This window comes from Balaenoptera musculus, chromosome 9 (assembly GCF_009873245.2).
Source record: "Balaenoptera musculus isolate JJ_BM4_2016_0621 chromosome 9, mBalMus1.pri.v3, whole genome shotgun sequence".
NCBI lineage: Eukaryota > Metazoa > Chordata > Mammalia > Artiodactyla > Balaenopteridae > Balaenoptera > Balaenoptera musculus.
The window spans coordinates 105916646-105929082 of NC_045793.1; the positions used below are offsets into that span (position 1 = coordinate 105916646).

At 43.6% G+C, this 12437-nt stretch overlaps 2 protein-coding genes across 2 annotated transcripts in view; both read right to left on the reverse strand.

Annotated features, from left to right (window-relative positions):
• Positions 1-12437, reverse strand: part of VWC2 (von Willebrand factor C domain containing 2) — a 112600-nt gene that overhangs the window by 46269 nt on the left and 53894 nt on the right. The gene's annotated exons all lie outside the window — the stretch shown is intronic.
• Positions 4686-6685, reverse strand: LOC118901314 (S-adenosylmethionine decarboxylase proenzyme-like). Its single transcript, XM_036864505.1, has one exon. It carries the CDS (start codon positions 6363-6365, stop codon positions 5361-5363), a length of 1005 nt encoding a protein of 334 aa, XP_036720400.1. The 5' UTR covers positions 6366-6685; the 3' UTR covers positions 4686-5360.

Genomic DNA, 12437 nt, shown 5'->3' on the forward strand with positions numbered 1-12437 from the left:
GCGTGAGTGCCCCTCCTCCTGGGAATGGGATGCTTCAAGCTCTCTTGTGAACGGCAGTCATCTGCTGATCTCTTGGTCTCATCATTACTAATCATCGTGAAACCGGCATTGTGAAGCACGTGCTCTTCACGCAGGTCCCAGGGACAGCCCAGGGCAGGGGTTCACGGACCACCGCCCGGGTCTGCGCTCAGACCTGCACTCACCGTGTGAGCCTCACAACGATTCTACAACACAGGTAACATCATGATGCCGAGTTCAGTAGGAAAAACCGAGGCAGACAGATAATACATAACCTGTCAGAGCTCACGTAGCTGATAACCGATCAGAAATGGAACTTCTAGACTCATCAGTCATTATGTTAGAAAATGCTCTAACTTTTAGTTTCTTAATATTGTGTCCCACAGAAGATTCTTCTCCCCGGGCAGTGACCCTTCTAAAATTCATCTATTCTTATAGCAAAGCCACCTCTAAGGCTTGTTCTTTTGAAACACTTTGCAAATAATAAGCCAACATTTTCAAAGACATCCAAGATTCGTAACACAGACGCTTCTGCTCCCTGCAAGCTAGAGGGTTAAATTCTGCGTGTAGGAAATTCACAGCCTCACGCTGAATAATTCACATATGCAATCTGTCAAAATGCTAATTATTCCTTCAGAGAAAAACAATCAGATATTTGTTTCATAATATTTTTACCTCATCCAGGCAAAACTGCCAAGGTGTCAGCGTGATTAAGAAACCTACTTTTCTGCCTGTCAAATGCTGCTTGGGAAATTTACATATGCATCCATACACAAGACGGGGAAATGTGCGCCTTCCTATGTTGTGAAATTATGAGTTCATTCGACAGATATGCAGCGGGGGGGACTTCTGTGTCAGCACCTCTGGGCACCTTGGATACAAGACAAAAGTCTGTCTGGAGCTCACAGCTCAGTGCAGGAAGTTAAGTCCGTAATAGTAACACAGCGTGATTAGGATCCAAGGATCGAGTCATCTGTCCCAGACTCCCAGGCTTTCTAGGAGACAGTGCTTGATCGGCGTTCTGCAGGGCCACGGCCACATGAGGAAGGCGGGGAGAGGCACTCCAAGCCCAGGGAAGGGCAGGTGCAAAGACAGAGGTGAGGGAGAACCCAGCTGCTCTGCGGGCGTCAGAATGCCCCCTGGGGAACAACAAGGTGGAGGCCAGAGCCCAGAAGGACTTTAGCGAGAAGCCCCCACGTGAGACTGTCCATCTGAGATTTCCCGGCATCAGTGCACTGGGCAGGGATGCGGTCATGTCTCATCTTAGGTGATGGCTCAGCAGTCCTGTGGCTGGTGAGTGGGAAAAGGAGACGGAGGCCAAAGTAATAAGGGCCTGACAGGTGGAGAAGAAAGGAGAGAGCAGAGACATGGAGGAGACAGAAAAGGCGAGGTGTGGGACTAACTGGACGAGGGGAAAAGTCCATGAAGATTTCTGGGTTTGGGCCAGAAGAAGAGACGCCTCCTGGCGCTCAGAGTGGAGGGTGCAGGGCGTCCTGGCACTCAGGCTGGGAGTGCAAGGCGTCTCTACATCACTGTGGATGATGAAGTAAGGCCCTCTGAGGGCAGTCATTCTAAACTCTCCACCTTGCAAGCAATTTAGAACACTGCAGTGTTACATCTGGGAAGTCTTGCTAAATTACTAGGGCCCCGTTCTCACCGCTCCAGGTAAGAAGCCCATGGGCATGGTGGGCTTTGTTCCAGTGGAGTCAGCTGACTCCAGATGTGCTTCTAAAACCTTCCTGTAAATTGTTCCCTGGGCCTCCTCTCTTCCACGTTACTCAATCAGTTGTACGCCCATTAATGAATATAAATCTGTACTTGTTAATAGGCCATGAAATAGCAGCAAATACAAGTCCCTGAATGGAGAGAGAGGGTGGAAGAGGGGAGAGAAGTCTGGCCTTGCCAGTTTGGGGTCAAGGAACCTGGCGTCCAGAGGCCACCTCACCTGGCAAGTCCATCCTCTCCCATGTCTGCACCTTGGTTTCCTCCTTTACAAACGTTGGTGATGAAGAACGTGAATTCTAGCCCTCTACCCAGCTTTTAGAGTCTGTAATTTCTATGTAGACTTACATCTCCATATACCATCAATAACTTCCATTGATGATTATAACCATCAATACACTAGTAAGATAACAAACCCCTGACATGTAATGGTCTACCTACAAAAGAATGAGGTGTAGAATGGTGAGTGAATACATCTGAGAGAGAGGTGGCCACTGCATCTGTGTGAAACTGGTCAGATGCTAATGCAACACAGGATCTTTGGGGCCAAGAGGAATTCCCACGAAACACAAGTCAGTCTTCAAAAACAGAAATTCCGAACCTCAAGACACCAGCCTTCCAAGATACTTTAGAGCCAAATTACAATTCCTCATAAAAGATCTTGACATTTAAACAAAACGAAACCCAAGAGCACCTCCCAGTACAAAAGTGACATCAGAATGACAGGGTCCATTTCCTCCTTGTCTATGGAAGAATTTTTGGGGCCACAGACGCAGAACCTTGTCACTAGGAGAGGTACAGGGCAGCATGCAGGCAGGAAGGAGAGGGAGATGGTGTGTGAGTGTGTGTGTGTGTGTGTGTGTGTGTATACACATGTGCACGATTTCTCTTGGGCATGGATCCATGAAGATATTTCACTCATGCATGAGTCCCTGAAACCAGCCCAGGGTGTATTTGGATCTACAGGCATCCTTGACACAGTCCTGAAAGAGGGATGCACCCCAGGGAGTTTACCTGTCATGGCTCTTCCCCAAAATACTTGAGGTGGCTTCCAAAAGAAGCACACCTTTGTTTGCCAACATCATGTTGCTCCTTAGCAATACCCGTCCTGAGGATCCAGGCGAGCCCCAGAGCTCACCAGGAGACTGTCCCGGGGACACACCTGCCATGTTTCCAAGAACTTTCCTCCTCTGAGCATTGCACGAGCCTCACCCACCACTCAGGCTCAGGACCCACTGCTGCTTCTCTGGGGGTTGTGGAAAAAATGATGGCAACCAAAGTAGCTGAAGTGCAGGCATCATGGATTAAAAACCTTTCCTGCACTTGTTGAAATAATTCATTGAAGACTGATCCTTAGATTTTTGGGTTTTTGGTTGTTGGTGGTTTTTTTTTTTTTTAGTAAAATAGGAAAACTCTTCTGGTTTAGGGGTTTGTGCTGGGCCACTGCCGACTAAGCTCCTTCATCACAGGCCCCTTTATCTCCTGAATAAGCACTGGCTCAGGAATGGAATCTCCACAAATGTGTGCTTAATAATTGCAAGACCTGTGTCTCTCCTTCACTCAGTGGAGCCTGGGGTCTGATGTTTCTGATCTGCAGCCTGATGGCTTCCTGTGCCCGGAGTTATGAGGCCCTAAGAAACGCAGCTCATCCATAAGAGAAAGAAGTTTAAGCCATAATTTGAATCTGGATTTATATGACTCGGCACGTTATTGGAATTCCCATATTTGCCACTTCTTATGGTTACAGTAAGAAAATTTAAAGGAAGAGGCAGTGGATAGCCCTATGGGATATCTATTAGTAAGCTGTGGAAGAAGGGGAAACATGACTTTTTCCTGTGGGGGTCACACTGGCCTTCATGTTAGCCAAGCTCTAGGGAAATAGTCTTAAGGCTACATGGACAAATTCACACTCCAACGTTTTCCTTTATTTCAACATCTCTATGGGAATCACTGACAGTGGATTTGCACAACTTATTACATCATGCCCCATATTTATCCCCCATAACATTAATGACAATTAGATACAAGTGTACAGACTCTTCCTGACAAGAACCTTCTAACACCCACTACTGAAACCAAGCAGGACCCTGTGGGGCTCCTGGGTATGGAAGCCTTTCTGTGTCCCCTGTTTTTCATTTGTAGGGAATAGACCGCAGCCTCCATGACCTTCCCTGAGTTCCAATGGGCAGGTTCAAACAGTTGCTAATCAGGGAAGGGAGGGGATGCAGAGACAAGGGAGGAGCAGTCAGGAAACAGTAGTGCAGCCTGGGGGCAGGGTCCTGGTTCTGCCTCAAGGGACACACATACCAATATCTTTAAGCTCTTCTGCAGAACTAAAACCCCCATAAATGGAAGATGTTAGCATCCTTCATTCCAGAGAAGATCACAGTTTGAGAAGCTCAACAGGATATCTCCTGAGTCCAGTCTAAAGGAATGCAGGCCCTGCACACACTCTGATCCTTTTCAGCAGCCCTGCCCTGGAACCATTGCTATAAAACTCCTCACCAAGTCCCCTGGGGTTGGGTCACACAGTTTTTGAGGCATTAGACCACTGTGTCCCCTTTTGCCTGGCAAAGCAATAAAGGTATTCTTTTCTACTTCACCCAAAACTGTCTCTGAGATTTGATTCGGCACCAGTGTGCAGAGGCCAAGTTTTAGGTATCAGTACCACGTGATTATAGGGTGATCTATTTCAGGAAGGATCCTACAAATGAGATTCACTGTCACTGGGTGACAGGATCACTGGGTGGCCCTCCCCAGCATTAATATCCTAATCCTTACTTTGTTCTCACATGATCTCTAAGTTTTTAGTTTTTAGGGTTTCCCCTATAGTGTTTATAGATAGTTTAAATGGTCACACCTAGCAGGCATGCACTTAAAAATACAGTTATAGCAAATTTGTTTTTTTTTTTTTTTTTTCTCTTTTTTAAAATTTTTTAGGGGTGTGGTTGGGAGGGAGACACCATGGTGAGGAATGAATCAATTAAAGTCACACAAGTATAGGAAGCAGTGAGATAGTAATACACAAAATGGATAACTGCAGTCATTTTCGTAGAGGACTCGACTCGTGGAAGAAGAACTTTGATTGGTGCTGCAAAAACATCTGTATGAAGTAGAAATTGGTTTCAATAACATTAGTAGAGAATATGTTCTAGAAAGTGGAGGTAACTGGATGCAAAATCCTGGTAGCAATTTAATAGAACAGTCCCAGATGGCTAGGCTGAGGCCAACACCTAATGAGGACGAAAGCCTTGTCTGTGGGGAATTTTGGATGATACCTGGAGAAATATTACACTGTGCATAAACCAAATTGAGTTGTTTTCACAAGTGTTGTAAAGTTTCATATAGTAAAAGGTTTTTTCTACATGCACTTCAATTTCACAGCAAGAGTGGCATAGGATACCTAAACACAGAAGAGAGCATTCATGCAAGATATCTAACTCCTTGATATAATAATGCATACAATTCAAAATGATTACACTATCATTACATCTAGGGCTTTCTGTAACTACAAGGTGGTGGTTATGGAAAGCATGGCCCTTGGTATCAATATCTAAAAAGCAGCCACCACCTTCTTCTATGTGTGTTCTCTTTTTGCGTTTTTTCTTCATTTTTCTTAATCAACTCTGCTGTTGTTGCTGCTTCTTAGCAAAACTGGTAAAAACAAAATTGTAATCATTGAACATAGCGCTCTGGCAATCAAGACGTTTAAAACCTTCAATCTTCTGGGGCGAAGAAAGCACTGTGCGACATTTAGAACTCTGATTTACAAACAGGGTGGTCACAAATTTTCCTGGCTTGAAGACTTCCACAACTTTCCTGATCAGGTCATCATAGGAGGTCTGACTTAAGTTTGTTTCAAAGCTAACATAAGAAAATTCTGGTTCTGGAGTGATGTGAATAGTCCAATAAGTTCCATCCGATTTCATTCCATTCATTGAATACCCACAAGGGTTGAACAGTGTGGCATCAATGACAGAACCTGGTATCAGGTCACGAATTCCACTCTCACGAGTGACATCCTTTGCAGTAACACCATCTTTCATGTAGAACTGGTCCATAACTGCTGGGTCAAGCTCACTCATCAGAATTTCCAGGGTTTGATCTGGCTGACTGATTACCCGACTCTCTGGGAAATCCAAAGTATACAAGTACCAACAATCAGAATTCATGCGTCCCATACAATATGCTGCTCCATTTGGGAAAATTGCATTAAGAAACTCTATTTCTTCCTGGAAATTCCGGTGTGGGTACCCTTGGTGAGAAGGCTTCATGAAATTCTTACGAGAATAAAAGAAGCTTTGAATTGAGTCAAACCCACTGTAATCCCTAGCAAGTTTCAACAGGGGAACCAGTGCTTTCAGCAAGAGGGTGGTACCACATGTCTTCAAAATGAAACGTCTCTTGGAGACAAACATGCTACTCTCACTGAGTACATAAGCTTCCTGCTTGTCAGTTTTTGTCACACTTATGATTGAACATTGCACATCCTTCAAAAGTATGTCCCACTCGGATCTTGGGATGGTGCAAAGATCCCCAGATCCTTGGTTTGCGTCGGGTTGCTGCCTGGAGAACCAAACCTCCAGCAGCTTCTCGGTCCCTTCGAAAAAATGTGCAGCTTCCATCACCGTGAGACTAGCGAACAACCAACAACCACAGAAAATCAACTAAATTAAATCTCTTCTCCCGCCGCTGCCGCCGCCGCTGCGGATTGTTCCAGCTGTGTTACTAAAGTTCAGGTTCCTTTTTTGCTATAATTTTATATTAACTTTTTTTAAAAAAGAGTTAATAAAATTTTCCCGGCTTTTTTTTTTTTTTTTTTTTGTGAGCGAAAGTTGAACGTGAGTCTGTTGGAAATAGAGGCAGATACAGCTCAGTCTCTTGTAGTCCGCTGTTTCCCCGTTAGAGAGAGTAGAGCGAGCGCTAGCTAATGTCGCCGGCCATACTGTGGGAGCCTTGTTTTATTTTTTATTCTAAGTGAGTTAAAGTGGACAGGTCATATATTTTTAGATTACTTTTTATTTTCTGAATGATCTATTCTCATATAAACTATGATGTTGCAACAGCCATTTTTTTTGCTCATGCCTGTACACTAAAATTTAGCATATATTTACTGAGTATGAATATAATGCTAACGGCATCACTTAAAAGAGTTTAAAGGTTCTCCTCATGAGAGTTGCACACTTTCTATGAAGCATGTGAAATAAAAGTCATGTCTTATGGCAAGACAAGAAAAATTTAAACATAAACATTTTTTCTGTCCTTTGACCTCCTCCCTCCCCCCAGGGTGCATTGTGTATCTGCATTATGCATGGACCAAATCTCCCCCATCGGCAGAAATACCTGCTCAACCATAAAGAGCAACATTCTCCCAGCATCAGTGAGAAAAATTCTTCTTGATAAGATAACATTCCTTCCTGATAAGGGGTCACATGACCTTTAGATCTGGATTGTGTAAACTGACAATAATATGTCATTTAATGAATAGCCCTCTGTCTTAAGAAAACTTATATAACCGTGCCTTGACTTCTAATGGGCAGAACAGTTCTTGGAGCTTTCTGAGATGCTGTTCCCAGGTTGTGATCCTAAAACTTGGCTTGAATACAATTTTCCATGTCTTAGGTTGACTGATTATTTTTTTTGTCAACAAGCAGAATGTTTAATTTGTTTGGTCATCACTGAGGAATGGTGAGAAAAGAGCCCTCACAGACAGGCTCTCCACACTCAGAACCTTTGAGAGGTGAACACTGATTTCTCACAAAAACAGGCTATATGAAATATGTCTCCATAAACTGACACATTTTCAGACTTGTGGGCAAGGACATCAAATAGGATGAAGGATTAGAAGAAAAGCAGGCCTTTCTCAAACGGTCTCCACCACGGCCCCAGCTGCGTCCCACAACCCATCTCTCCTACTAGAAGGTATGAGGGAAAAAGCTCCACATCCAAACCATTTCTGGAAGTCTGTGACCCGTTCTAAGATCTGCAATCACACTGCCACACTAGAGCTTGGGTGTGAGCTTCCAAGGAAAAGACACCCTGCAGCTGTGTTCAAGTGAGGACTTTACATCCACATTTACACAGAGAATCCTTCCTGAAATTCACCAACATGTTTAATTTCTTCTCCCTACTCTGAAATCTTTTACTTTTGCTCTCCTACAGTACTTTGAGCTCACAGTTCTGCTTATTACTTTTGGCTGATTCTCTTACTTAAAAAAAAAAAAATGATGTAGGGAATTCCCTGGAGGTCCAGTGGTTACTACTCAGTGCTTTCACTGCTGGGGGCCAGGGTTTGATCCCTGGTTGTGGAACTAAGGTCCCGCAATCCATGCGGCACGGCCAATTAAAAAAAAAAAAAATGATGTGTAAACATCTTAGGCTATTTCAGCAAATGCTAGTTTTCACAACAAGGCCACACTGCATTCTCAGTTGTGTTCATATGTGCCTGAAACAGGAGGGAAGGGGGCAGGGCACAACCTTTAAGAGAATGACGTAGTCATTGAGGACACAACATAAACTGGTTAGAACCAACTAGGTCCAAGGTGGCAGAAGATTCGACTTCCACTAGATTTTAAGCCTCATTATATGCTCACTATAATACATCAGCATCTAAATGGCACACCCACAGGTGCCATGACTGTTCCAAGGCCAACCATAAAAGGTTAAAAAGGGGGCAGTGGCCCAATTCCTGGAAATCTCTGCCCCTTCTCCAAAATAGTTGGAATAATCCTCCCACTCATTGGCCTATGAAATTACCTAGCCCATAAAAACTAATCACTCCATATTTCGGGGCCTCTCACCTTCTGAGATGGCCTACACTCTGTCTGTGAAGTGTGTTTCTCTCTAAATAAATCTACTTCTTACCTATCACTTTGCCTCTCACTAAATTCTTTTTGCAATGAGACATCAAGAACCTGAGCTTCATTAAGTCCTGAGACCAGGTGTGTGATCTCAGTTAAAAGATGGTGGGTTCAGGTCCCAGTCTGGACTGTGCGGTTTCCATCTCAGGATGTTTCCGGCTACTACAGGGGCTCCCAGCTGCACTGTTGGACTCCCAGGGTGCAACATACAGAGTCCTGGACCTTCCAGGCCCAGGCGCCGCACTGGGACTTTGGCCTCAGGAATGGAAACCAGGCCGAGTTTCCACCTCCCAGCCCTGCCCTTACTGAAGGCAGCCATCCTTCCCAGGTCTCCTCCGGGGTAAGTCCCAGGCTTCTCTCCACCCCAGTCACAAGATTGTGAAACACAACTCAGTGCAAACAAGAATTTGGGTGGGACTCCAGACATTTCAGAACAAGAAAAGCCTGGATGTCCCTCAGTGCCAAGGGCATGAGAGCATGTGGGACACAGCCCTGCAGGTGACAGGACGCTGCCAGTGGTAAGTTAGCACCGTCACCCGGAGGGATCCTGGCAGGAATGAAAGACCTCAGGGGACACACAGACCGAATCCACATTCGGCCTTTGCATCTTGTCTCACTCAGCTCCAGCTGCCATAACAATACATCACAGACTGGGTGGTTTAAACAACAGAAATTTATTCCTCAGAGTTCTGAGAGATAGGAAGTCAAGGTGCTGGTGATTCCATTACCGGGGGAGCCCTGGGCTGCAGATGCCAGCTCCTCCCCGTGTCCACACGTGGTGCAAAGAGGGTGCTGGTGTCTCTTCCTTTTCTGATAAGGACCCCTATTGGATTAGGGTCCCCGTATGACCTATTTAAGCCTTATCTCCAAACGCAGTTATACCAAGGGTTAGGGCTTCAACATAAGCATTTCAAAGGGAAGTAATTCAGTCCATAGCAACCCGTACTAGTTGTGTGACACTGGGCACCTTATACACCACCTCTAAGCCTTGTTTTTTAATTTGTGAAATGTACATTATATTTATTTCATAGAGTCACTAAAAGGTTTAAAGGCTATAATATAGGTTAAAAGCTCACAGAAAATCCTGGAAACTTTTGGATCTTGAAAAATACATGATAGTTAATATCATGACCATCCTAACGTTACGAGGATGTTGATTATGTTGGCTAATCCCTCCCCCAGGACTCTGCTCACACACACCCTGCTGCCCCCTGCTCCAAGAGGAGCAATTTCCAGGAGGAAGGGCTGGAACCCATGCTCCCCACTCCAATGGTGAGGGTCCCTCCTCCCCCAGCCCCTGGAAGGATGCCAGCTGTGAACATCTGCTTCCCCACAGACAAGACCTGGAGAGACAGAAGTCTGCTCAAATCCTGCCCCGGCTCACCCACCTCTGCCAAGGGCCAGACCCCCTGAAAAGTCCAACCAGTTCCTAGGAAGTGAAACCAAGGACTCATCTGCCAGAAAGACATTATTTAAAGAAGAGATTATAGGTAAATCTGATTATAAGTCTTTGACACAAGATCCTTCAGGAGTCCCGCATGGAAGAGCGCCTTTGGGACATCCAGGCCTCATCCCACAGATGCTGTAAAGTAATGCTTGGATTAACCCAACCATCTGAGACTTGCTTATCCACCCTGGGGAGCCAGCTTCTCTCGGAACTGCTTTCACTGAGCTGTGCCTGGCACCATCCCATCAGGGACGTAGAAGGTGATAAGCAGATATTCAAAGCTTTTGGTTGAATTTCCTGTAAGGATTTCAAAGATGTTTTTTATTATGATATATCATAAAAACTCATGGGAAAATTGCTCTCAGGCCTCAAAAAAAGAAATAAATATGCTCCTCTTCCAGCAATATGTTTTATTTGTATTATTAACACCATGGATCATGGAAGGGGTTAGATTTCTCCCCCTTGGCTACTAGAAAATGCAAAGCTAAATGTGTATTCCGTCTCCAGTAACTGTATATGATCTTCAGAAAGCATTTGGGGTGCTGATTTTGCTATTAGAGTTATGTTTTTTCTTCCTTTTCAAATTGCATCAGTTTAGATGATCAAGACGGAAAACAAAGGGCAAAATTCATTCCTGAGCATGTCTTTATTGTCCTTTTTCTCACCCTGACAGAATCATCTGAATAATGATAATCACCCCAGGATTTTTTTTTTTTCTTGTATTGCTATTCCTGTGTAATTATTGGGGCTGCTGATACCATTCGGTGACAATGAATAATATCAAACATTCCCCATACATTTGTGTATAGGTAACTAACAACTTACAATGTCAAGGTTAAATGAAAGGAGAAGTGCCAGTATCCATCTTAAGAGCTGCTCTTATAGTGTTTCACAGCTCCATTCAATATGACACAAGTGCACTGTGAGGGCCTTTTCAGGGACTGCACAACAAGGGGAATAAGACCAAGTGATGTGGGAAGAAAAATTGCATCAGTTTATAAATTTTAAATCTCTTCATATTCTGTATCTTGCATGAGCCTTGTCAAGTACCTTTTGAAATGAAGTGCAGTGTAGCAGATAAAACTCCTTTTTCACGTAAGCTTCCCAACTTTGACCAAAGGACACACACAAAGCCAATGATTCCCCCAAGGTTGGGCCAGGCCAGGTAGCCTATTCTGATGGTGGCCTGGATCCACACCCAGAACTCTCTCCACTCCCACACCCAGCCTTCAGGATTCCAAGGCAACACTTCAAGTGAAGGATCACTCTTCATTTTTAGCCAGTAAGAGGAGACCCTAAAGGTCCTTCCTGTGTCCTGGGGACACCCATGCTCCCGCCTGGCATGGCAAGCTCATATCTGAGGTTAGTTGTCGTTACTGGTGTCCTTGCATTTAATACCAGTTTTTTTGTAGCTATCTTTTTGATAGAGACAATTTTCAGCAATTATTCTAAGAATGTCGATATTTAATTAAGTCTGATTACACAAGGCAGTATGAGAAACATTTGCATGGTCCATTGAGTTTCACAGAGCTCTGGTTATTTAAATATTCCCTCACTGAATATCACAGTTGCAGTTCTTAATTTAAAGTCCTCACATCTCTACGGAATACGTTTAAAAAAATATTTGAAAAGAACTGGGTCATTTTTGTTAAGGTTCTCAACTCACTTCAATAGCTGCCACATATTTTCATCTGTAAAGCCAATTTTTAATGTCACAAACCAAATAACTGAAACTTCAAAGACTAAAGTTTCAAGTCATTAGTGACTATATTCTTTAGCAATTAATTGCCCACTCATTCTTACGTCTTTTGAAATTTTGTTCACAGGCAGAACAAAGGTAGTGTGAACTTCTGACCTGGCTTCTCTCTGAGAAGGGAATACAGTATAGGTATATCTGTAACTAAACAATGGTTTGGTTTCTTTTTCAGAATATATATATATACATATATATATAATTTTTATTTTCTTGGCATATCGAAATTCTGAAATATTTTTCCTGACCCCAAGAAAAAATTTCATAAATTCTGTGCATGCCTAAGTATAGATTTTAAATATGGTTGGAAATAAAGCCATAGACAAGACATTACTTTAAGTGTAAAAATTTTCACGAATGCCATCAACCTACACGTTTATCTCTTAATTTATTTTAATTCAAAAATTTTTACCAGTTCGTTTTTCAGGTATAAATATACTCCCTGAGTTACCTGGCTAAAATATTCTATCTAAATTAAATTTGATGACTTAATGCCATACTGGATTAATCTGGAAACAGCATCCCAGACTTTGGTTAAACCCAGAATGAAAACAAAATGCCTACCAAGTCCCTTCCTCTGGCTTCTGTTCATGATTATATTCAAGTTATCCTTGAATGTCCGGGAATGGATAACCAA